This window comes from Panthera tigris, chromosome D3 (assembly GCF_018350195.1).
Source record: "Panthera tigris isolate Pti1 chromosome D3, P.tigris_Pti1_mat1.1, whole genome shotgun sequence".
Lineage (NCBI taxonomy): Eukaryota > Metazoa > Chordata > Mammalia > Carnivora > Felidae > Panthera > Panthera tigris.
Window position 1 is genome coordinate 1,534,961 of NC_056671.1, and position 23,713 is coordinate 1,558,673.

The following is a 23,713-nucleotide window of genomic DNA, read 5'->3' on the forward strand; positions in this document are numbered from 1 at the left end:
GAAGGTCAGAAGGTCCCCAGGGAAGCCTGCTTGGAATAACGTGCTGATACCATGCCTGACGTCTAGAAAGAAGTGACCGGCATTCTCAGCACAGGGTGAACATCTTTCGTAGGTAAAATGGGAACAAACGCATCCGGAGACGAACGGGAAGTGGCAGCAGACCTGCGCTACGTGAGGAGTTCGAGGGCCACGACGCCAGACAGAAACTTCCATCCGCGCACAGAGTCAGAATAGCGTGAAAACAGACAGGTGTGAAGGAAAACACGTAATTGTCGTGTTCTTATTTCCAGTGGCTCCAGAAGGTCACTCATCTGACGTGTCTGCAGTGGAGAGTGTGTGACAAGAACAGCACCCGTCGGGAACAGACGCTCGTAAAGGAAACAAGGGGCATCCGCCAACACTGACCACATGCTGGGTCATGAAGCAAGTTCTACAAATTTAAAAGGACTGAAGTTAAAAAAAAAAAAAAAAAGAATGTTTTCAGATCATAAAAAAAAAAATCAATTAGAAATCAACAGCAGAGGGGCGCCTGAGTGGCTCGGTCGGTTGGGTGTCCGACTTCGGCTCAGGTCATGATCTCACGGTTCGTGGGTTCGAGCCCCGCATCGGGCTCTGTGCTGACAGCTCAGAGCACGGAGCCTGCTTCAGATTCTGTGTCTCCGTCTCTCTCTGACCCTCCCCCGTTCATGCTCTATCTCTCTCTGTCTCAAAAATAAAAAATTAACGTTAAAAAAAAAAAAAAAAAAGAAATCAACAGCAGAAAGATCTCTGGAAAATCCCCGAGCAGCTGGACCAAACAACACGCTTCAAAGCAACACGTGGCTTGAAGAAGAAGTCACGAGAAAGGTTAGAAAACACGTTTCGCCGAATGGGAAAGAGCAACGTGCCAACACCGTGGACACAGCCAACTCCGCGCCCACAGGAAAATTCACAGCATGAAGCATTTGCGTCAGGGAAGAGTCGAGGCCTCAACCAATGACCGAAGCCCACACTCTCGGAAGTTAGACAGTAAAGGGCAAACGAATCCCACGGCAAGAGGGTGAGAAGAGACTACGTCAACAAAATCGAGAATAAAAATGCAAGAGGGGAAGACACTCCAAACCAACGGCGGTGCCTTTGAGAGTGATCTGTAGGACCGATAACCTCTCGTGCGAGCGGCCGAGAAGGCGCGGGGAGCTGCAGATGGCAGGCGCCAGCTGAGGAAGTGGCGAGGGGACGAGGACACAGACCGTCTGACGTGCACTCAGGCTGCGAGGGGACACCGCGAGCTACTCCGTGCACGCACTTTAAACGTGGCCCGGACACGTTCTTCAAAAAAGTAACTGCCAGAACACAGAGGACACGTGGCCCGAATGGTTCTGTGCCAACCAGAGACGCGTGACGCGTGCTTCAAAGCCTGCCAACAACAAAAACTAAGGCTCAGACGGCCCCGTGGTGAATTCGATCAAATGCTGCAGAAGAAGCAAGACCAGTTCGACCTACACTGTCCGGAACGAACCCTTTACAAAGGTACGGTCACCCTGCTACCAAACCCAAAGGCTTGACGAGAAAAGGAGACTACGGACCAATTTCCTCCACGAACACGGACACGGACGCAGAAGTCCTCGACACGGCTAGCAGATGACATTCGACGACCTGTGAACGAACAAGGCACCCGGGCAGACGGGCTTCCTCCCCGGGACGCAAAGCAGGCCAGCGTGCAGCTTCATTCACGCTGCCCAGAAGCGGCCCGCGGACGGGAGGGAGCCAGGGAGGGGCCGCCCGGCAGGAAATGACCACAGGGGGCTGTTCACACACACGACGACGCGGGTGTCCTCATGCTAACGGGAGGAAGCCGGACTCCACGGGCTACGCACACAGCGGTTCCGTCCCCGCGGCGTTCTCGTGGACGCAGAACCGTGTTGGTGGAAGACAAATCGGCGGCTGCAGGAGCTGGAGTCCGGGGAGGAGTGACAAGCGGGCACACGGATGGGGCAGGGGCCGGGCCCGTTCTGCATCCTGACCCCCACGGTCACTCGTCTGTGAAAACTCAAGAGCCCTGTGACAGAGGTGTGGCCGTTTCTGCACGTGCGCTTCTGGCTAACAAAGAACACGTGGGGACGCGGACGGCGGACGCCCACACCACGCCGGCGGTGTGGGGATCGAGGGCAGAGCGGGAGGGGACGGGCATTCTTCGACATCGTCCGTGACGGCGGATCCCGGGACACCCACGCAGGCGCAGAGAAGGGCGCCCCTGGCCTGCGCTCCAGCTCACCGAGCTCCAGCAGGGCTGAGGTGCGACAGCGCACCCCGGTGTGGGCCGTGAAGGCCTGGGAGGCCTGCACGCCAGCCGGGGAAGAGCTGCTTGCCCAGCGCCCCCCGCCCAGCCTCCCCCCCACCCACACCGGCCAGTGCGGCACAGCTGAGGGCGACGGACCCTTCTCAGGCCGCGGTGGCGCCCTGGCTGCACTGGTTGCCCGGGCTTTCAGGGGCGGAGTCCTGCTAAGTCCCACGTGGCCCCCGAGAACACCTGCACCAGTGCCTCCTTCTTGTCTTGCCCTGCGTCCCGAGGCGTTTCCAGCATTTACGGACAACGCTACCGTGTTGCCTCCAGAAGGGTGACCCGGACCGTACGTAACCTGGACGCGGTGCGCCCACCTGCACCTGCTCCCCTCCCCTGTGCTCCCCCCACCCCTGCTCTCCCAACACCACGTTCCTCCCCCCTGCCCTCCCGGTGCTCCCCTTCCCTGCTCTCTCCTACACCCTCCCCCTCCCTCCCCGCTCCCCCCGCACCCCCCTCCAGTCCTTGCCGTGGCCCCAAGCAGGCAGTACCTGAAGTCCAGGAAGGCACAATACAGGAAGACCTGGTTGCTGCTGTTGGTGGCCTCGCTGCGCTGCCGGCGGGACTGAAACGAAAAGACGGATATCTTCATGAGGCCGCTGGACAAGCCAGGCTCCTAGCACTGAGCTGAGCACCGCGCCCCAGCCCACGGGAGACCTTGGGTTGGTGCCACCAGAGGCCACCCACCCTCCAGCTCAACCCCGTCGTGGTCACAGAGGCCATGGCATCGACCACCTCACACCCCCTCCTCTCCTTCGCCCACACCAGCCCGGGAGCCAGGGCCCCGCCCCAGGGCCTTTGTACTTGCCGCGTCCTCCCTTGAGAGTGCTCTTCCCCCCCGACGATACATGGTCTCCCGCAGGTCTGTGCCACCTGGTCACCCCAGAGGGACCTTCCTGCCCAGTCGAAACGGTACCAACCCCTGCGCCGTCCACCCCTTCCTCAGCATCGACCACCACGCAGCAGATTACATATTCACTCATTTGTTTGTGTGCTGTCTTCCCCACCAGGAAGTCTGTCCTGGGCCCTGCTGGCCAGCTGGCTCTTACCACGGGCTGGTTGAATGAGGACAGAGGAATGAGCAGACCAGATCAACCTGGGGCTCTCGTTCTCCCCCAAGAGAGAAAATTCCAGCCCTGGACCTTTCCTGGATGCCAGCTGGGGCACTTGGCCGCAGCGGCTCTGCCCAAGACGGATCGCGGGGGGTCCGCCCAGAACCGCCACCCGGAAGCTCCGGAAGCGGGAGCGCGGCAGGAAGCCAGGGCCGCCCCGGACTCGCGGTGTCTCACAGAGTCCCAGTCAGTACCTCTCACGTGGTCGCCCGCCACTCACCCCATCGTCTCATCCACCAGCGCTGCTCACGAGACCCCTCCTGGTCGAGGGGCCGTGTGGGCCGGTGTGGGAGCCAGCGTGGGAGCCAGCGTGGGCCAGCGTGGGAACCAGTGTGGGCCAGCGTGGGAGCCAGCGTGGGGACCAGCGTGGGAGCCAGCGCGGGAGCCAACCTGCTGCAGGAGAGGTGAGCGACAGGGCGGCTCCCTCGCCATCCCGGCTCCAGACGGGACCTAAGTTCCTCTTTCCTGGCGCCAAGATGTGCCTGCAGCAGCCCTGACGGGTGCCCTCTGGACCCACCGCAAAAACCAGAGGGTCATCTGTCATCGGCTGCGTGCCGGAACCATGGCTGATGGTCCCCGAGCGCACAACACAGTTACGTGTGCCGTTTATTACCGGTATCTTGGCAAAACGGAATCTTCACCCCTTTTGTTTCCCTCTAGTACCAGCATTATCTTGATGCCTTGTTGTCTGTGCCTGGAAATTCCGCAGACCCCTCCTGCCCGGGACCGTGGCCGGTCCCCCAACTGCTCACACCTTCACCGCCTAGAGACGCCCCCACCACCCTCCCTTTCCCAGTTCACCTTTTACACGGCATTCAACACCACCGGAAACGTGCCTGTGCGTCACCTGTGTTCCTCCACGACAGTGAGGCCCCCCAGGGCGGGGATGCCTGCTGTCCCCCCGGGGTCGGCACTGCCACACGGGCAGGAGTGCCCGAGGGGGTGTCCAGCCACAGCCCGGTCCACTGGGCTGGGCTGCATCAGAAACCAACAGGCCATCCTCTCTCCGAGCACCTGCCGCGTCAGGGCACAGGGGCTGGTACCAGGGAAATGAGTTGAGCTGACCAAACCCTAAGAGAAAGCGGAGGGGCCAAGCCACGCAACGGCAGAGCCAAGGGAGTCCAGGGAAGAGCTAAAAAGACAAACCTCCACTTATTCTTACTCTGTTTCCACATTCCACCCAAGACCCCTGACCTCGCGCCACCTGGGCCACCTGCTGGTGCCCCTTCCCACCCATCCCCCCCCCCCCGAGAGGACGCTCTTCAAAGGCATCACCCAGGAGCCTGGCGTGGCCCATCCCAGGCCCCCCTGGCACTCGGAAACAGGGGGTGGGGTTTTCACAAGACCTTGGGGTGACGCCCGTTAATTTGAGAGCCCCTTGTCCCCCCCCCCACCCCCGCCTCAGTGTCCCAGCCACTGTGAACATCGTGTTCAGACGCGCAAAGTCTCATCCTGCAGCCGCTTGGGGACACAGAAGGTTGTGAGCAGGGGAACTGCGACACACAAACCCACGAAGTGCGAAGTCCAATCGGGACCAGGTGGCGGCCCCCACCTAGAATCGCTGGGGTGCCCTTGGCCCCGGGCAGCCCTGAGCCCGCCCTCCAGGAGCACCAGGCGTCACTGTTCACGGGCAGGTGCGTGTGTGTGTTCTCGTGTGCCGCAAAGGCGGGTGGGCGCCAGCGAGGGCTGCAGGCAGCCCGCGGCCAGGCGCACGCGTCGGGGGGGGCGCTGAGGCCCGAGGGAGACGCGATGCCCTCCCTCACCGCCTGCAGCGTGCAGCCGGCTCGCTCTCACTTCTGGCCAAAGGGGCCTCTCCCAGTCCCGACGCTCTGACTCCAGATCCGAATTCGAGGGGATTTAAAAATCAGCCCGACCGCGGCAAGCCCAGCGTGCGTGTGGTCAGAAGAGCGGAGGCGCAGACGGTGCTCCCCGGGGCCTGGGGTCCAGGTCACACCCCAAGTCGGGAAACTCCCGCCCTGGCATCCGAGGCTCCTCCCCGCGCCATCCTGCGCCAAGAACAGCAGACCGCCTCCTCATGTCTGGAGTCTGCAACCGCTGGAACGGAGGCCCTCAGCACGTCTCCAAGAACGGAGGCCTAGAATGTTCCCAGGAGCGTGATTGGTGAACACATGGGGAGCAGCGCTGCCAGAGACAGGAAGGTGAGTCATCTGTGTCAAGGCCCCATTTCCTGGAGAAACGTGGGAGGCGCCGACGCCCCGCAGCCTCGCGAGCGACGGGACCGGGAAACGGGGTGTGCTCACCGGGGCGAGGGGCAGCACCCTCATCTGCACGCCTCCTGTGCCCTGACGCCGAGGCGCTGCGGTCTGCAGAGAGCGGGCCTTCCAGCAGGAAGCTGGCCCTGCTTCAAGCCACCTGACGTCCCCAAACTCACGTAGGCATCACATGGGCCCTAGGAGCGACTCCTGCGGGGCCTGAGACTTTCTCGGAAAACTCAACCATTTGGGGAGAAGAAAACGGGATTAATCGAGTATCCACTGCCTACCGACCATAATCACGGTGCAGAAGGGTGTCTGCTTCCAGAAGACGCATCTCAGGTGCAGACAAATCTACGAGATAACAACCCATGAACGTCCCTTGCTTGGAAATCTGTTTGCTTCGCATCCAAGTATATAGTTTTCCTACAAAGCAGGGGGAGAGACAAATGCCTGTCGCTGCTCCCAGCAAATACACAGAAGGCACCACGGTCCTTAATTCTGACCCTCAGGAAAGCCACAGAAGGAGTCAAATGCCACACTCCCAGCTCAGGGAGCAGTGCACAGGGACCTCGGCGGATGGTGGGGAGCAGTCCTCTCAGCCGGCCACCCTCGTCCCCAACCCAGCTCGTCTCCCGACAAGCCAGGCTGTCGGTGTCCCATCTTTGACAAAAGATGGCTGGGGTGTCCCATCTTTGACAAAAGCAAGAAAAACAAAGTTAATTTTGGAGGGGAGAGGTGATGAAGAAACCCCTTAATCAGCCTCAAAATCCTGGTGTTGGCTGATGTTCCTTGTCTTTGAGAATTGTAGGCAGGGGAGCAGGGTGGACGCAGCCCCTCCTGGCAGACACCCACACGGACCCCGGCACCGGTAGCAGGGCCCCATGGAGGAGACGACTGAGGAAACACCTCCAGAAACAGGCCAGAGGACAAGAGGTCGGGGTGGAGAGGCCTGCGACCCAGAGGAGCAGGGGCTCGCCGTCCGTGGACAGGGCTGTCCCTCCTGGCTCCGGGGAGAGGTAGGTGGTGGGGGGCACTGAGGACGTGCCTGCGTGCTGCGCTCACATGCACACAACGTCCCCTTCGCCCCAGGTGCGTGTGGACCACAGGCACCCTAGTTCAAGGTGACAATCAGGTCATCCGAGGTCACCCCCAAGGCCCTGACACAGGCACCCGCCCTCCTCCCCTGCCCAAATGCTGCCCAAACCTCCCTGTCCCGCGACCCTTCCAGGCCCCTTTGAGTCGGAGGTGGCGAACTCGGGTCTGTCCTGTGGAAGGACCCATCCCAACCGCACGACGCAGACGCCCGTGTGGTGCTGGCGTGAGCTCGTTTTACCTGCAGGTGACAGCCCAGCGTCCCCACCTGCCTCTTCTGTCCACCTGCAGCTGAGTGCGGCTGGGAGGTCAGCACCACGGCCACTGGGGAATAGGGTCAGAGATGCCCACTGAGCCCTGGGGACCAGGGGCCACAGGCACGTGGGGCTCGCACAACCCCGGAACACAAGTTTCTCGGTCTTTCCACTGCCCCCTGGGACTCTGGGACCCTCCAGGGGGGTCTGAATTCTCAAGCGCGATCCTCCGTGGCTTCCCACACCCTGTCCCGTTAACCCCCCGACTCCAGAGGAACGGCCTGAGGACCCGGGACCGTGGGGTTCCAGCTCACAGTCTGCCCGTCAGCCGGCTCGGCAGCGGAGGGAAAACAGGCACAGGAACTGCTGGGATGTTCGGGGCCAAAACAGAGGAAAAATCCGGGAAGTCACACGGGGTCTGCAATTAGAACAGGCCCCTCAAAACAGCCCAACGTGTTTTCAAGTCACCCCCGCGCCCAGGTGACACCTAGTCCTGAGGTTCTCAGCGGAAAAGGCGCCGACACGGCCAGCCGGCGGAGCAAACCAGAGGGGCCGAGAGGCGGCAGGAGCGAGGAGGGAGGGCGGCTGTGAGTCCATTTTTGTCGGCAGTGGGCTTTGGGGGCATTTCCGGAAGCCTCCACCCGTTTCACATGCATGAGCTGCAAAGATGCTTGTCTTTGTAAAGGAAGATCTCGTGTTGAGCCACAAGTTTAGGGCCGTTGGACCCAGACGCCACATGTGCTTGCTGCTGTTTCACGAGTCTGAAGCTGCCACGCACACTCGCTTCCGGTCTGCCTCAAACAGAATCGAGGCACCTTCCCAGCCCGGGCTTCAGGGTTCAACTTGCCCCCGCCCTCTGGCTAACCACAGACACAGAGACGTCAGGGGTCCCAGAACGCTCAGGAAGGGCGGCCCCCAGGCCCCCCCTGGCTCCAGCCCTCACGGCCCTCTCCCTTCTAGTCCAAGAGGGGAGGGTGGAAAACACACTGGGATTCATCTGAATTAAGACAAATTCACACAAGTCGCAAAAATCTCTTTTCTGTGCGGGATCGTCAGTTTTCCTCAATTTTCTTGCATCATTTCCTCCCATTAGAAAATAGGCTCCTTGTTAACATCAGGTGCCATTTACTCCCGTGGCAGCGCTTCTAAAAATACGTTCTGCACGTGCTCAGGAGCAAGAAATAAATAACATGACTGCCCAAACACACGGGGTTAATTGTAGAAAGAAAATGAGTTATAAAAACATGTCCTGGGGCGCCTGGGTGGCTCAGGGGGTTAAATGTCTGACTTCGGCTCAGGTCATGATCTCACAGTTCATGAGTTCAAGCCCCACGTCGGGCTCTGTGCTGACCGCTCAGAGCCTGACGCCTGCTTCGGGTTCTGTGTCTCCCTCTCTGTCTGTCCCTCCCCCACTCCTGCTCAGTCTTTCTCTCTCTCAAAAATAAACAAGCACTAAAAAAACGGACTATAAAAAAATCTGTAAATTGGACTTCCTAAAAATTAACAACCTCAGCTCTGTGAAATAGCCCTTGAAGAGGACAGCAACACAAGCTAGCAGGAAACGTCCACGAACCACACGTGTGACGCAGGCGTGCGGTCTAGAACGTATAAAGAACTCTCACAACTCAGCTACACAAACTCCGCAGGATCCAGTTAGAAAACGAACGCGGGGCACAAGGAGACGTTGCACTGACGAGCACGTACGGGCAGCAGCCCCAGAGGAGACGTCAGCAACGCTACCGCCAGGCAATGAAGACCGACCAGGAGGGCAACGGAGAGAGAAGGTGGTGACCCTGTCAGATGCTGACGAGGGCACGGACGCTGAGCTGCTCACCTCACACCTAGCGGCTGGGAGCGTGAAAGGGGACAGCCGCTCTGGGACGTCGTCCAGAAGTGTTGAAAAATATGAAGAATGCTTCCCCTGTGACCCCACAAAACGCCTGGGCATTTATCCCACAGAAATACAAGCCGTTTCCTCAGAAAAGCCTGTGCACGATTGTTTACGGTGGCCTTCTTCTGAGAGCCAGCACCTGGGAACAACCAGAACATTCTGTACCGGGTGAGCGCCGGGCGCACTGGGGCCCGCCACGCCGTGCGACCAGCTGCCTCGAGAAGGCGCGAGCCCGAAGCAGCAGTGACCAGGACAGGCCTCCCGTTCGGCTGAGAGAGAGAAGCCACCAAGCTCAAAAGGTGCCCCACGGTGCAATCCTCACTATTCCTCTCTCAGAAGGACGGGATTATAAAGACGAAGGACAGACCCCCGGCTGCCAGGAGTTGGGGCGGGGGTAAAACAGGTGGGCATCTTGGTGACCGCGGGGGTTCCGGGAGCCCACACCTGACTTAAAACAACCGTCTGCACCCACAGCACGTGCCGACGTCCACCCCGGCTCTGCAGCTGCACAATCAGTTCCGTCGTCCGTAACCACGGCGGAGACCAGGCGCGGGCTCCACTGACCTCTTTCTTCTACCTCTGCAATCTGCAACTTCCTGTGAATCTGTCCTCATCACGAAATAAAAGGTTTTAAAAGGGTTCCACCGCATCACTTCGCCAGCCGGAGGAAACGCAGGCTTGCGGGAGGTGAAGGTACCGACCCACTAAGCAGGGCTTTCTGTATTTAGGCCCCGTGTTGATGAGCCGCATTCTGCACAGGAACGTGGGGTTCCTCGGTCGGCCAGCGAAGGGGACCGCGGATCACCGAGTGTTGTTCCCATCATCGTGGACAATGCTACTCTCGTTGGGGATCACCCTCCCCTGCCTCCCCAGCACCTCGAGTCTCCACTATCTGTCACCAACTGAGAGTCCCACACAGACAATCCAGCACACCCAGATACACAACAGACCCAGGACCCCACTCCTTCGTGGGGCTTCCTCCCGCCTCCTGGGGCCCCGGTGGCTCGGTGAACACCCACGTTTGCATCCCGAGGGGTACGCTGTGTTCTCACTGTGAAGCACAGTGTCTCCTGTGTGGTCTGGGCCAAAACAAGGGAAGCAATTATCCATCATCCGGGGAGGGTCCGGCCACAGCCCCCCGCCCCCGGTGTCAGATTCCACCCTCCACCCACATCAAAGCGGTCCGCTTTTGCTTCTAGACCTCTTTCTGTGTTATTTTTCTTCCCAGACGCCTCTTGCTCATGGAATATTTGGGTTATAAGTTATTTCTCCCTAGACACCTGGTTTGAATTTTTCAAAAATGTTCTGCAAACTTAATTTTACTGTCATCCGTGCTGTGATGGAAGAAAAGAAAGACTCAGAACTTAAAACACGGCTTCAGTAATGATCTGCTGGTCGCTCCCATATGGATCTCCGCCTTTCCCTCCTGGCCCTGAATTGTGCGGCCAGCAGACCCAGGACTCCCATGTGGCTGGCCCAAGTTTCGTGAACACGTTCTTTGTAAGTGTAGAAGGACCGTGGTCCCTAAATTCATCATCCTCACTGGTTCTCGTTTCCAATGGCACATGTCTGGTTTTTTTCCTACAGCAAGAAAATCTTCCCGGATCATAAACTATAGTTTGCCCTCTAACGTATGTCTGAAAATAAGGGCTGACAATCAAAACAGTAAATGCCGTTTCCGTGTCTATCAGCTGTCCTCAACTGGGGGGAAAATGTATTGTTTTCATAACACAAGCTACGAAGCAGAAATCTCAATATAAACCTTTAGCTGCGGGATTTGCAGATAATCAGGAAACTGCAATTATAGGTATGCCCCGAGGGGCCACACCAAGGAGAGTAATATTTTTATTCCTGTGTAGATAATGGTGTGGGCTGGAGAGGTTATATAATTCTGATCTATTTTACAGCCTGGTTCTGTGGCTGCTAATAATAACAAATCGTGCTTTCGATCTTGAACTCATCCATAAACCACATTAAAAGTGATGCTATTTTCCCTGAAAGGTGAGCAATTTAACTTAGAGAAGAAGGTAAGAATGTCGAACTCACAATGTGCATTCTAGAACCGTGGAGACCAGAGACGCTAGATTTTCCGTTTGCCGCTCTATTTTACAAGTTCATAAGTAAAACAGCTTAATCCAAATTTTCCTGGACATTCAACACACATGAAAAAAACTCCTTTTCTAACAGAGGAATTACAGTCTTTCCCTTAAATTATCTTCCCACTCATTAAAAGACAATTTTCCACAAAGGTGAAATCATGACTCTCAGAGAGATCAAAATGAACACGTATTAAAGATATTGTCTAACTCGCTGATGAAGGAGGCATGAACTGTGTTACTACCACCTCCAAGGAAGAGTCAAAGAATCATGCACACAGGAGGCCACCAGGAATGTCGGAACAAATTTGCTTAATGGATACAAAACTGTCAAAACTGACGGATGTCCACAGGGAAATAATCATCCGGCTGACCGTCCATCCTGGAAGACAAGGTTTCAGTGGCCAAACTGACCTGAACACGAACAGTGACGCAAGCAGGTAGAAGGAAGCAGGAGGTCTCCTGACCGAGGCAGACAGGGAATGGTTGGTTTGTCCAAAAGCCAAAGGTCCGGGGGTATGAACGCGGCAGTAACTTCTGAAATGAAAGCCTGTCATTCTCGGGGCACCGAAAGCATGTCAGAGCCTTTCCAAACCACTGTGCCTGCTTCTAGGGAAAAGCTCTTATTTAAAGACACGCTTTCCCGCTGGGGCAGAGCACACTGGCAGAATTAAGCAGCCTCGAACAAGGAAGGGTGTCGCGACAAAATGAATAAAACCTTTATAACACTCAGAGGCATAAATACCGAGAAGAGGAAGAGGCAGCCGTGGCCCAGGGCAGTGAAGGGCGGAGGGGCGCTCGGCCCGTGACACCCCGCCCCACCCTGGGGCAGGGGCAACCCGGTGAGAGGTCCTCCGAGGAGGCAGTGACACCACGGCCCAGAGAGAGGCCTGGAAAACCAGCGCAGAGGCCCGGGGCCCAGCTCCGAGGGACCAGCCCGCCCAGCTGCATGTGGACCCGGGGACCGCTGGCCCTGAGCGCGGCACAGCGGGGCCGGGAGAGCCCCCGTGCGTCAGGAGCCGTGAACAAGGGCCACACTGGCAGGTCCGGCCGCTGAGGCTCACGCTGCGGCTGGTGGGGCCCCTGGCGGCTTCAGAGTCCCTGTGGCCCCTGCCCTGCTCGCGGTGGCCAGCACCGCCGTGTTCTCCAACGCAGCCCACAGAGCCACCGAGGAAGCGCGTGTCCTAGCGCTCTGTCGCTCCGGCGGCTGGGGACCGCTCGCGCTTGGCTCAGTGTGACCTTGGCTCCTGGCTCTCTCCCCTTCTTTCCGCAGACGCCCCTCACCATGAGGTCCTAGATAGTCAGGACCACGCCTTGGAAAGAGAAGCCTGATCCCGCCGGGGGAGGGAACCAGGCTGGGCGACACGGCCGCCTCCTCGCCATCCTCACCCGAAGCCCTGGCAGCACCCCCTGACTCCGGGGGGAGGCAGTGCCGGTGACGGTGGTGGCCAAGGGCAATGATTCTTCCCTCAGGACACAGCGCTCCAGCTCCCACCGGATGGTGTGCCGGCTGCAGAAGAGCTCGCCTTGGGGCCGATTTTGAGACACGAGAAGACACAGAGAGAGGAATGTGGCGTGACCCATGGCTGCTCCGTGGCCCCTGACCTCTCGGGGCAGGTGGCAGGAGCTCGGGCAACTTGGCCCAGAACTGGACCCTGCCCTGGACCAGACCCTGCCCAGGAATGTACCCTCGGGCTGCTATGGCCTCGCTGGCCTCCTCCATCAGACCTCTGAGCCAGTGGCCGCGGCATGGACTCGATGCCATCAGACCCGGAGAGCAAGCTCCTGGCCTGGGGCTCTGGTGACACTGTGGGCAAAGCCTTTCCGGCTGATGGCGTGGGCAGCAACCCCTCAGCTCTGCTCCCGAGGGCCCTTCTCTCCTGGCAGCGTGTCCTTCCTGATCTGATCAAGGGGTCTGCCGTATAGACAGACCCAGATGAGTCTGGAGGCCTCTGCTCAGAGCTCCTGGGGCCACAAAAGCTGTGATTTCTGTCGCTGGAGGAGGAAACATCCACACAAACCGCGTATGTTAAGGAGGGGAAGACAGAAGAGGTGGGACCACCCTCCGGCTGGGGCTTGAGCCCCTCCCGACCGGGCTTCAATCCAGGGTCCAGCCCCGGACACGCGAGCACCCTCTCCGCCTTTGAATGGGCACCTGCGGGTCAGGAAAGGCTGAAGAGATGTCTGCCACGGTCAGAAATATCGAACGCTCCAGAAAATTACGTCATGACTGGAATTCCTAATCGTTTACGGAGAGGACTCTCGATGGAAATTTACCACGTAAACACAAACACCCCAGTTCTGTTTCAAATAAACAGCAGAAAACGCAAGGCAGCACGCGGCGGTACGGCCGGTTGCCAGTATCCACCATCAGAGGAACACGGCGTTCTTGTTTCCTGGGGTGGATCCGTGTAACCCTCCACCTCAGGCAGGTGTGAGGGCCCAGGAGGACGGGCCGCCTCCGTCCCTCCCGCTGAACCCCGAGGGTGAACGTGGAAACGGGCGCGGTTCGCGACTCTGGAAATTTGGGCCGGAAGCCGCCAGTCACGTTTCAGCGTGAGCAGCGCCAGGACACCTGGCCACCCGACGGAAGCACCTCCCAGCCACACAGGCCGCCAGCGTGTCCCGCCTGACCGCCACGTTGGCGGCGCTGTTGATTCTCACTCAGGGACGGGACGCAGCTGTGTCGTGGGCCACCGGCGGGCAGATGACGCCCAGCTGGGACACGCGGAGTCCCCGGCCTCCTGCACAAACGCCTGGAACCGCGTCATGTAACACACGCTCCAAACGCTTGCAAAAGAAGCCTTTTTGCCCGGTTTCATAAGGACCAGACCACAGAGACAAGTCCGAAGATGACTTCCTGACCACCCAGGATGACAGCTGCAAGCCCCAAGCAACCACCCCGCTTCTCCAGGCTTCAGGGGGTCAGTTCCGACGGGCTCCCGCTGTCCCTCCCACTGCCCCGCTACCCCCTCCGGTCCGGTGGTTTCTCCGTCTCGCCACCAGCCCCCAGGAGACGCAAGGCCAGTCCCACCCAGCGAAACGTGTCCCCCAGAGCAGGCACCAGGCTCGCCCTCTCCTTCCCTACAGACCACACGGGTGCCCCCGTATTTCAGCCCCCACGCAGCACACATGTAGTGGCTCACGAGGATGTCGTGTGGCTCAGCTAGTCCCAGGGCCGGCATTCTCCGGGAGACAGCTCCTCTGAGCACCTCCGGTGCAGGAGGCCACTTCGGGTGGTACTCAGGCCACATTCTGCCTGCACACTGGAAGATGCCGGGGCGACCGCCCCACGCCCAGAATCTCTGCCCACAGCTACTTAGAAAAGTGGGCGTGCAGGTTGAAAAGAAGTTCATCGCTGTCACGCAGAGGAAGCGCGTGGGGTACGGACGAGGGGGGAACCAGATGGGCGAGGCCCAGGGCAGTCGGGGCCGTGCCTGGTGGCACCGTGCCCGCAAGCCTCTCCCTACCGAGCGCCACCTGCCCCACACCGTTAGCCGCCAGCCCTCACGTGGGACTGCCAGCAGCAGGGCGGCCCGCTGCACACAGGAGGAGGCTGAGACCAGAGACCCCAAGGGCCCAGCCCGGGACCACACAGCTAACACAAGGTGGAGGGGGCTGGTTCGAGATGGCGTCTGCTTCTCTGTGCTCCCGCTCTTTGTTTCCTCCTGCGTCCACCCCGGGGCCCCCTCCCTCTGCTTCGCTGCTTTCCCGTGCGTGGGAAAGCCGTGGCCTGGCCTGACCTCAGCAAGGACCTGGGGTCTGACAAGGCAGCCGGCGTCCCCCGCGTCTCTGAGCGCCAGGAAGTGCTCAGGAGGAGAAGCCTGGCCCTCCGGCGGCCTGGGGAGCACAGACAGCAGGCCTCACTGCCCCGCGCCGGCGGGACGGGCCCAGGGTGCACTCCCGGCCCCGAGTGCGGGTTTGTCCCACAGTGCACAGGAGGGCCACGCCAACATCTAAAAAAGATCCCGTCCTGCCCAGAAATGAGGAATGGTTTCTCAGAGAACAAAAGCCTTTTATGTGAACTATAAAAAGTTACTGGATCAACAACCTATTATCATCGTGGAATAAATTGCCGATCTGAGCGTCAGCTGGGACGGCGCCCGGTTCAGCCCTCCACCCTGCAAATCCAAGGAGCGCAGGTCACAGAAACTCCCTCTCGGGCCATGCGCCAAGGGCCCCCACCCGGTCCCAGCTCCTCCCGGAGGCTGAGGGTGCAAACCAGGAAGGGCGGGCACACCCCTCGGCACATCTGGGCCCCAGCACAGCTGCAGCCGCTGAGCACGCAGGAAGGCGCACTGCGGCTCCCCGCCGAGCCCCGGGGACGGTCCGGGTTCCCATGCTCGAGACGCCAGCGCGGCCAGCCCGCTGCAGGCTGGGCTGAAAGGCAACGCTCTCCCCGGGAAGGGGAACTCAGAGATGACCCAGGGCTCCAACCACACGCCGTCCACACCCCATTCATGCTCCAGAAAGGCTGCAGGCCTGGATGTCTCCTGCCCCTGCTGCCCCCCTTCAGCCTAGCCCTATGTGCCCAGGTGGGAGCAGGACAGAGGTCCGTGACAGGTGGACACCTGTTCTCCGTTGTCCAGAGTGAACGGGTCTGCCCGGTGGGACATCAGTGGATACACCTCGTAGAGGCCCCAGGAGCCTTCTCCAGGGGAGCTGACGGAGGCCCTGCAGCCCCAGCCCCGATGAGTGCCACGAGGTGACAAGTACAGAGCCATCCTGGGCTTGGAGGAGGGGGCCAGGTTCTGGAAGAAGCTCAGTCCCTGGGGCCCCACCCTGGAAGCCTGGGGGGGTTGTCACGTCCCAAGGAAAGCAGCCGCTGCCGAGACCACTGTTCCCTGTCGATAGGGACACTGGTTTACACGACATCAAACCTGCCCCCACTGATCCCTGGCCTTCCACAAAGCACCAAGGGAGCCATTTATGGCCTCATACCGTGCCCCAGGGTGTGCAGACCAGATGGGAAGGCCCCTCCTGCTGTCACCGACTGACTTCTGTCCGGAGTGGCTGCAGCTACAGACCAACGCCCGGCCCTGACCCGGCAGGACGAAGCTGTTTGTGATCGCGGGGTCCTGAACGGCTCCCTCTGGGCACCTCCCAAGGCCTGAGCCTGAACCTCATCCCCCCAGGGCCCAGCACCCCTGATCTTCTGTGCTCCGTGAAGGCCCTGCTCCCCAGCGATGCAAGGGCATTCCCGAGAAACGGTCGCACCACTGACACGTGTCACCCCCAGGGGAGGCCAGCTGGGATGATGGCCCCTTCCAGGTGGCCCAGGGCACAGTCACCTCTCCTCTCCAACCATCCTGCCTTCCGGCAGGACTGGCACTACCAGAAACTCGGGTTTCTGGAGAGAAACCAGAAAGTCGGATGTTCAGGTCAAAGTCTCCTGACTGAATATTGGCAACTGCTTCCAAACCACCTGAAACACACTCCGGGTCATCTTCGGGCTGGACGTGGCACAAAGGGCCACCGCTTTGCAAGCTCAGCCCCAGAGGGAACAAGACATCGCAGCTTCACGGTGCTGTTCCCTGTGCTCGGTCCCTCCCGCTGCCCCTGGGGCTGGGACGCTCACCGCCATCACGAGCCCGTATCACAGACAAGTCTCAGAGGGCGGGCGCCTCACCCCAGATCACAGAGTCTGTCCAGGGCTACCCCTGGGGCTCTTCCAGAGCTGCCCGCCTCCAAAACCCTGCTGCTTCGCACACTGTTTCCCCTGGGCCAGCTGCCCACCCCGGGCACTGCAAAATGTTGGGTCCACACAACTGAGACAAACGTGAGCATCTTCTATTTAATGGTGACGCGTTTGTTCTCACGTATACTTGAAAACTCAGGGTCTAAGGACATGAGTGCTTACACTTGACCCTTATCAAGGAGTGGTATCAGTTCAGGAGGAGGAGGAGGAGCGAGGAGGAGGGGGAGAGAAAAGGGGAGCCGGTGGTGACACTGCCCTCCTCCTTACTGGCCGTCCCATCAGCCACCACCTGCGGATCCCCCTCAGATGAGATGAGTCCCCCTACTCTGGGAAGCCAGCGGAGCCACAACAGAGCCTCCCCTGGAGGCAGAGTCACATCACGGGTGTCAAACTTGGGTTCCCACAGGCCCAGAAGGCGACCTGAACACCCCAGGGCCTCAGAGCCCAGTGGATGGCAGCTCAGATGTGAAGTCCGGAGCCCTTCTCAGATCCCCTGTCATCCCAGGGGGAAAACAGAGAGAAGTCCTAGTTTTTAGGTGGGATCTCCCAATTTTAAAACGTTTGCAACGAATTCATGATTCGGAAGCAGGCAAACCTCTTTGGGCCCCAGGGGAAAGGCAGCCTTCTCCAAACGAATGTTCTCCCCGGGGCCCAGCTGCCCCCATTGGATGGGTGGGCCGGCTTGTGCGTCCCTGCTCTCAGTAGGAGCACACTCGGCCGGCACAAAGCAGGAGCCCACCAGGGCTGGACGTCCTGAGCCACCCCTGCGCTGGAACGTCTGCTGGGGACGAGGACGATGGTTTCCCTGTTTGGGATTCTCTCTCCCCCGACACGGTGAGTGCGGCCTCCAGACAGCTTTCATCAGAGTCCTTCCCGCTGACGACTAGCTGAGACGTGGCCTGTTTTCATGGAGACGCTCGGCTCAGGCCAAGCTGGACCTTCTCCCCACTTCCCCGCCCTGGAGAGACAAGCGGATGCCGTTTGCACTGTGGGTCCCGTGGGACGGGGTTGGGGGGATGGTGAGAGGTGGGAACACAGAGGTGCTGGGGGGTGGGGGGGGTGAGGGGTGGGACCACAGAGGTGCTGGGGGGTGGGGGGGTGAGAGGTGGGACCACGAAGGTGCTGGGTGTGGGGGCGGGGCTGAGAGGTGGGACCACGGAGGTGCTGGGTGTGGGGGCGGGGCTGAGAGGTGGGACCACGGAGGTGCTGAGGGTGGGGGGGGTGAGAGGTGGGACCACAGAGGCGCTGGGGGTGGGGGGGGTGAGAGGTGGGACCACAGAGGCGCTGGGGGTAGGGGGGGTGAGGGGTGGGACCACAGAGGTGCTGGGGGGTGGGGGGGTGAGAGGTGGGACCACGGAGGTGCTGGGTGTGGGGGCGGGGCTGAGAGGTGGGACCACGGAGGCGCTGGGGGTGGGGGGGGGTGAGAGGTGGGACCATGGATGCGGTGGGGGGTGATAACTGAGCAGAACATGTGTGTGATGTAGCTATTTATGTGCAAGTTGTGGGGCGGGGCATCTCAAGGACAAGTCAAAACAGCGCTGCTCACAGTCTCCACCGACCCCTGAACACCCGCCAGGGCCCCGGGCTCAGACCCTGGAAGAAAACAGGCCGGGCCCAATGGGAACGACAGTCCCGAGCTCTCGCTGGCCCTGCCGTCAGAGACCTGGACACAGCGACGCTGTGGCACGAGGCAGCGGGGCCAGAGGATGAGCGGGAAAGGAGCGAAGGCAGCACGAACCTTAGCCGTTTTCTCGAAGGGAACGCCGTGACCCAGGCCAGCCCAGCTGCCCGAGGCACAGCGCACCAACCACGCGCGGCGCTGCAGGCAGGGACGAGGCCCTGCCCTGCGCTCATCCCCGGATGCGGACGGAGCAGCGCGGGGACCGAGCGCGTCTCCCGCGTCCCCGTGCCACCTGCGGTGCCTCATGGGAGGACGGCAGCGGTTAGGACGCCATACAAGACGCCAGGGGCCCGGGGGCTGCGCCGGTCCCTGAACCACACGATCACCGGCTTCACTTGAGGCAACAGACCCCCTGCGTTCAGCGAACTCCAGCTTGTCTAAGGGACGGGTTCTGTTCCTTCGCAGCCTCACGGCGACACGCCGTAGGTGTCGCGTGACAAACTGTCCAGCAGCCACCCGTGGCCACACCAGCCAGGGGAGACGCCTTGCCGTCCCACAGAAGCAAGCAGGCTACTTGTTCCTTGTGACGTAGAAGGACACCTTGCGCCCCAGCCCCGATACACAGCTGGACAGTGTCCACATCAGCGTGGCCTCAACGGCCGAGGGACGACGAGCAGCAAGCATCTGTCTGTCTCCACGTCCGGTCAAATCAGCCAGAGCGAGGAGGGCTGGAGGCAGCGGCTCCCAGGAGGGACGGTGCCGCCCCGCGGTGGTGGCTGTGCACGCCGAGGCGTCCGAGCATCTTCTCCAGGGATCTGGACGCCGCGGAGCTGGAAGGGGCTTCCTGCTGATGTGCAGCATCCGAATCCCCCAGAGATACCCAGCACCCGAGGATGCTCTTTACACGGCAGGAGGGACTCTGCAGATGGACTTAAGCTAAAGATCTCGAGATGGGAAGGTTATCCTGGAGGCTCCAGCGGGGCCCCTTCAAGAGGGAGGCAGGAGGGTCCCGTCAGAGAGGCAGGCATGCCTACGGAAGTCGGGTCAGGAAGAGACGTTTAGGTGTGCCTCTAGAAGCAGCGAAAGGCAAGAAACAGATCGTCCTCTGGAGCCTCCAGAAGGAGCGCAGACCTGCTGACACTGGGTTAGCCCCATGAGACCGAGCTCGGGAGTCTGACCTCCCGACTGCAGGACAGTAAGGCCGTGTCGTTTCAAACCCTTGCCTGGTGGTAATCTGTTGCAGCAGCAATAGGAAACCAGCACACCCCTCTTCTGGAGAAGCAGTGGACACCTGACGAAAGACACGTTTTGACCGGCACGTGGCCAAAACAGTCAAAATAACAAATGAGGCTAGTAAATGATGTCACAGGCAGACAGGACTTGGAAGTCAGTAAGGACACAAATGGTATAAAAAATAAAACCGCAGGGCGCCTGGGGGGCTCAGTCGGTTGAGCATCCGACTTCGGCTCAGGTCATGATCTCACGGTCCGTGGGTTCGGGCCCCGCGTCGGGCTCTGTGCTGACGGCTCGGAGCCTGGAGCCCGCTTTGGATTCTGTGTCTCCCTCTCTCTCTGCCCCTCCCCTGCTCACGCTCTGTCTTTCTCTCTTAAAAAATAAACATTAAAGAATTAAAAAAAAAAATAAAACTTCAAATAAGAATGACACCAGCACGATGCGACATTGTGCTCGCTGGAGTTTGCAACCATGCGGGGAGATTGGTGCTGGCAAGCCCCTCTGTGTACAGCACAAATTGCTCAACCCTATGAAGGGCAGTGTGTTATGGGTATCAAATGTAAAAATGGGTATCTCACCCAAAATGGCCAAGGCAGCCCAGAAAAATAAAGCCAGGGCCCCATGTAGGTCTTAGAGCCTTAAGACGGTTAGGTCAGCGGGTAGTGGCAGCAGGAACAGAGTCCAGAGACAGGGCCACACAGACACAGTCACTTGATTTACAACAAGATGACGCTGCCTTGGAGGGGATGCTGACCCTCCCGGAGAATGGAGACCCTGACTATGCTTCGCAGCACACACAGGGACAATCAGAGAAGGCCTAGGAGGGAAAACACAAGAGTTCCTTCACGACGCTGGGTGGGGCAAGGTTCGGGGAGAGGGCACACGGAGCACGCGGTATGAAGAGAAGCTTGGCACATCACGCTGCGTTAGAGGTTAGAGCTGCAGCTCATCAGGAGATATCCCAAGAATAAGAAGGCAAGACCCAGGTTGAAAAGGTATTTGCCATTTACGTAGCCAACAAATGAGTCCCACCCAACATGTATAAAGAAGTCCTAAAAAAAATCAGTAAGAGAAAAAAAGCAGACCACCCACAGGGAAATGGGCAAAAGACTTGAATAGGACAGACAAACAAGAATATCAGAATGTTCAATAAACATGCAAAAAAGTGACAAACTTCACTAGTCATCAGGAAAAAGCAAAAACAGAAATGAGCCACCGTGAGCCACCAGGACAGCTAAGGTGGGAACAACAGACACCTCGAATGCTGGCAGCTGGGACTGTCACATGCTGATGGTGGTGGGTAAATCAGCATCCACTCTGGGAACCAGCTTGGCATTACCAACCCAGGCTGAATACATGCATGCCCTAGGACCTGGCAGTTCCGTTCCCGGGTTGGCACCCAAACTGTGGGTTGTGGGTGTGCGCGGTTCCCACACGGCATGCCTGTGCCCAAGCAGCACTGTCATCCCACCCACATCTGACCAATGGAGCCACCTGGGAGGGGTCCTTGATGGGGTGTGGGTGATCTCACAGGTGTGTTCACTTTGTGAAGAGTTGCCATGCTGTGCACTCATGCGTGTGCATTCCCATAAGCTTGCTGTACTTCCCTGACACACAACATTTCAAAATTGTGAGGATTGAGAAGCTGGGTCTGGAGAGTGTGAACTCCAGCTCCAACATGTGGTTCTAGGACTCCACTGGCCCCTGCGCTGAGGAAATGCAGATCTGCCTTAAACGTCCACAATGAAGTATAGAGTGGAAGAACAACGTGCAGACATCAACGGAGCAACCCTACGACGCTCACCTGAAGCGGTAACTGAGCAGGAACACGGAAGGCCCATTAGCGTGTTGTCCACGATAATGAAAACACGAAACAAACAACGTGTGGCCACAGAACGATGACAAAGAGACACATGGTAACGCAGCCACGAAAATGACTTACGCTGTTTCGTTACCGGCATGGAAACGTGCATGGTAAATGAAAACAGGGAGAGCGTACCCCACTCACAAGAAACTATGCGTACAGCCCATAAGTTTAGCTGCAGAAGCTCCTGAGGGGAGAGCATCAAAATGTGAACATCGGTTATCGCGGCTGGTGGGATTTCAACCATGCTGGACTACATATGCATGCGGGTGCCCGTGTGCCCACGCGTGTCCACATGTGTGCATGTATGTGTGCATGCATGTGGCTGTGTCCATGTATGTATGTGCCCATGTGTCCACGTGCGTGCATGTGTGTGCACGTGTTCACATGTGTGTGCGCATGTGCCTGTGTGCACAGATATGCGTGTGTGCACATACATGTGTGTGCCTGTGTGCACGTGTGTGCTCCTGTGTGTGCCTTGTACACGTGTGTGCATGCATGTGTGCACGTGTATGTACGTGTGCCTGCTTGCGTGTACATGTATGTGTGCGTGTGTGCACGCTCATGTGTATGTGTGCCATGCATGCACATGTGTGTGCCTGCATGAACATATGTGCATGTGTGCGCCTATGTGTATGTGCCTGTGTGTGTGTGTGCATGGGTGTGCCTGTGTGCGTGCCTGTGTGTTTGTGCTCATGTACATGTGCGCAGGTGTGTGTGTACATTCATACATGTGTGCGTGCTGTGCTTTCAAACAGCCATGTGTGGGCACCGTGGTTTTCACTATAGTCTGCAAGGCAGGAATATTCTAGATCCCTAGTGCACCAAAAAGTGACCATAAGAAGACAAGGAAGCGCCTTTCTCACAACGAATCCGAGAGAAGTCACGGCTGCACACTACAACCCACCGGGAGGGTTCACGCCTCAGACCGGAATCAAGCCCACTTACCTGCGCTTCTCTTACATCTGGTTCTGATGGTCATAGTTTGAGAAGCACAGAGAAGTGACTCTTCCACAGCCTAAACCAGGAGAGCCAAACCATGCACAGAGTGCTACACACGTTCATACGGCAGGCAGTGACGCAGCAGCGAGCAGGACTGGGGCGCTCCGGGCATCGGAAGGGTAGAGGCCGGGGACGCCGCCCAGCACCCCGAATGCACAGGACGGCCCGCAACAACGGCGCCACGGCGGGGACGTCCTGACAAGAAGCAGCTCCTCAGTGTGATGGGGAGCGAAAGAGGCGGATGCCGAGGGAGTCGGGAGATTCCTGCCCGAAAGACCAGCGAACAGCAGGGGCCGAAGCTCTGTGCCCCCGTGTGTCTGAGCCTCACTGTGCCCGTGGAGACGTGAGTGCCGGGGGGCTTGGCGTCACTTGGGGGCCTGATCGCCTGGGGCCTGGCGCTGATCAGCCCTGCCGACGAGATACAGACAGGTGTGCTGGCTCTCAGTGACCAACGTGCCCCCCGGGCAGTAAGGCGGGCACTTTGGGGAGAGGAGACTTCTGCCAGGCTCAGGAGGGAAGCTTAAGAAAACCAGTCAGTGCCCCGGGGGGAACTGAACAGGCCCAAGGCCGTGACGGAGCCCCGAGACAAGGCAGCCCCGGCCCTAGGCATGCCCGCGACACACGTTCTCACTGTGCACATTCCAGAGCCCGGGGTCTGAACACCGACTGGGCTCACGAGCAGAGAAACCGATGGCGCCCAGCACCATCGCCCAGGGTAACAGACTCAATGCCGCGGTGGGGGCAGCGGGGGCAGAGGGGTAAGGAGGCGTCCGCTAAGGGGCCCCCAGGACAGCTCTAGGCCCGGCCTGCCTCCACCATCCCTCGGAGACCCCTCCGAGCCCACACTCCACTCTGCGCCTCAACCCGGGGCCTCAGGCCTTGGCCCCGTCGCCGCAACAGGAAAGCTGCCGGCCGAACCCCACGCTTCCCCCGGCAGAGCCGGGGAGACCACCCGCACCCTGCGTTTCTTCCGAGCTCGCCCCACACGGCGCGCTGGCGAAGGTCTCCTCGAGAAATGCTTCCCATCAGACGTATCGCTTTAAGTCAAAAAAGCCCGCCTCCAAAAACATCCTCAGAAATGCAAAAGCAATCTTCAAAAGAAAAAGCCCCAAAACCCTAGAGAATGCCTGGCGAAGACAAGCCTCAATTACCACCCTCTCTGGGTATGATAAAAATTCCTCTCCGCCTCTCCTCGAGACGAGAGTCTTTGCTCAAAACCTTTCTCTTTTAAAAATAACTGCAGTAACCAACCATTAAAACAGGGGCTGCGTTTTAATCTACCCTTTCTTTTTCTCTGGTTTTGAAACCGGCACC

General features: G+C 59.1%; 1 protein-coding gene across 2 annotated transcripts in view; it reads right to left on the reverse strand.

Moving 5' to 3' along the window:
* ADGRD1 (adhesion G protein-coupled receptor D1) overlaps nucleotides 1-23,713 on the reverse strand; it is a 124,441-nt gene that overhangs the window by 42,204 nt on the left and 58,524 nt on the right. For both annotated transcript variants that reach the window (XM_042961810.1, XM_042961809.1), the window contains one exon: nucleotides 2,812-2,885. In XM_042961810.1, the coding sequence (XP_042817744.1) occupies nucleotides 2,812-2,885 (74 nt within the window). The remainder of the gene's footprint in view (nucleotides 1-2,811; nucleotides 2,886-23,713) is intronic.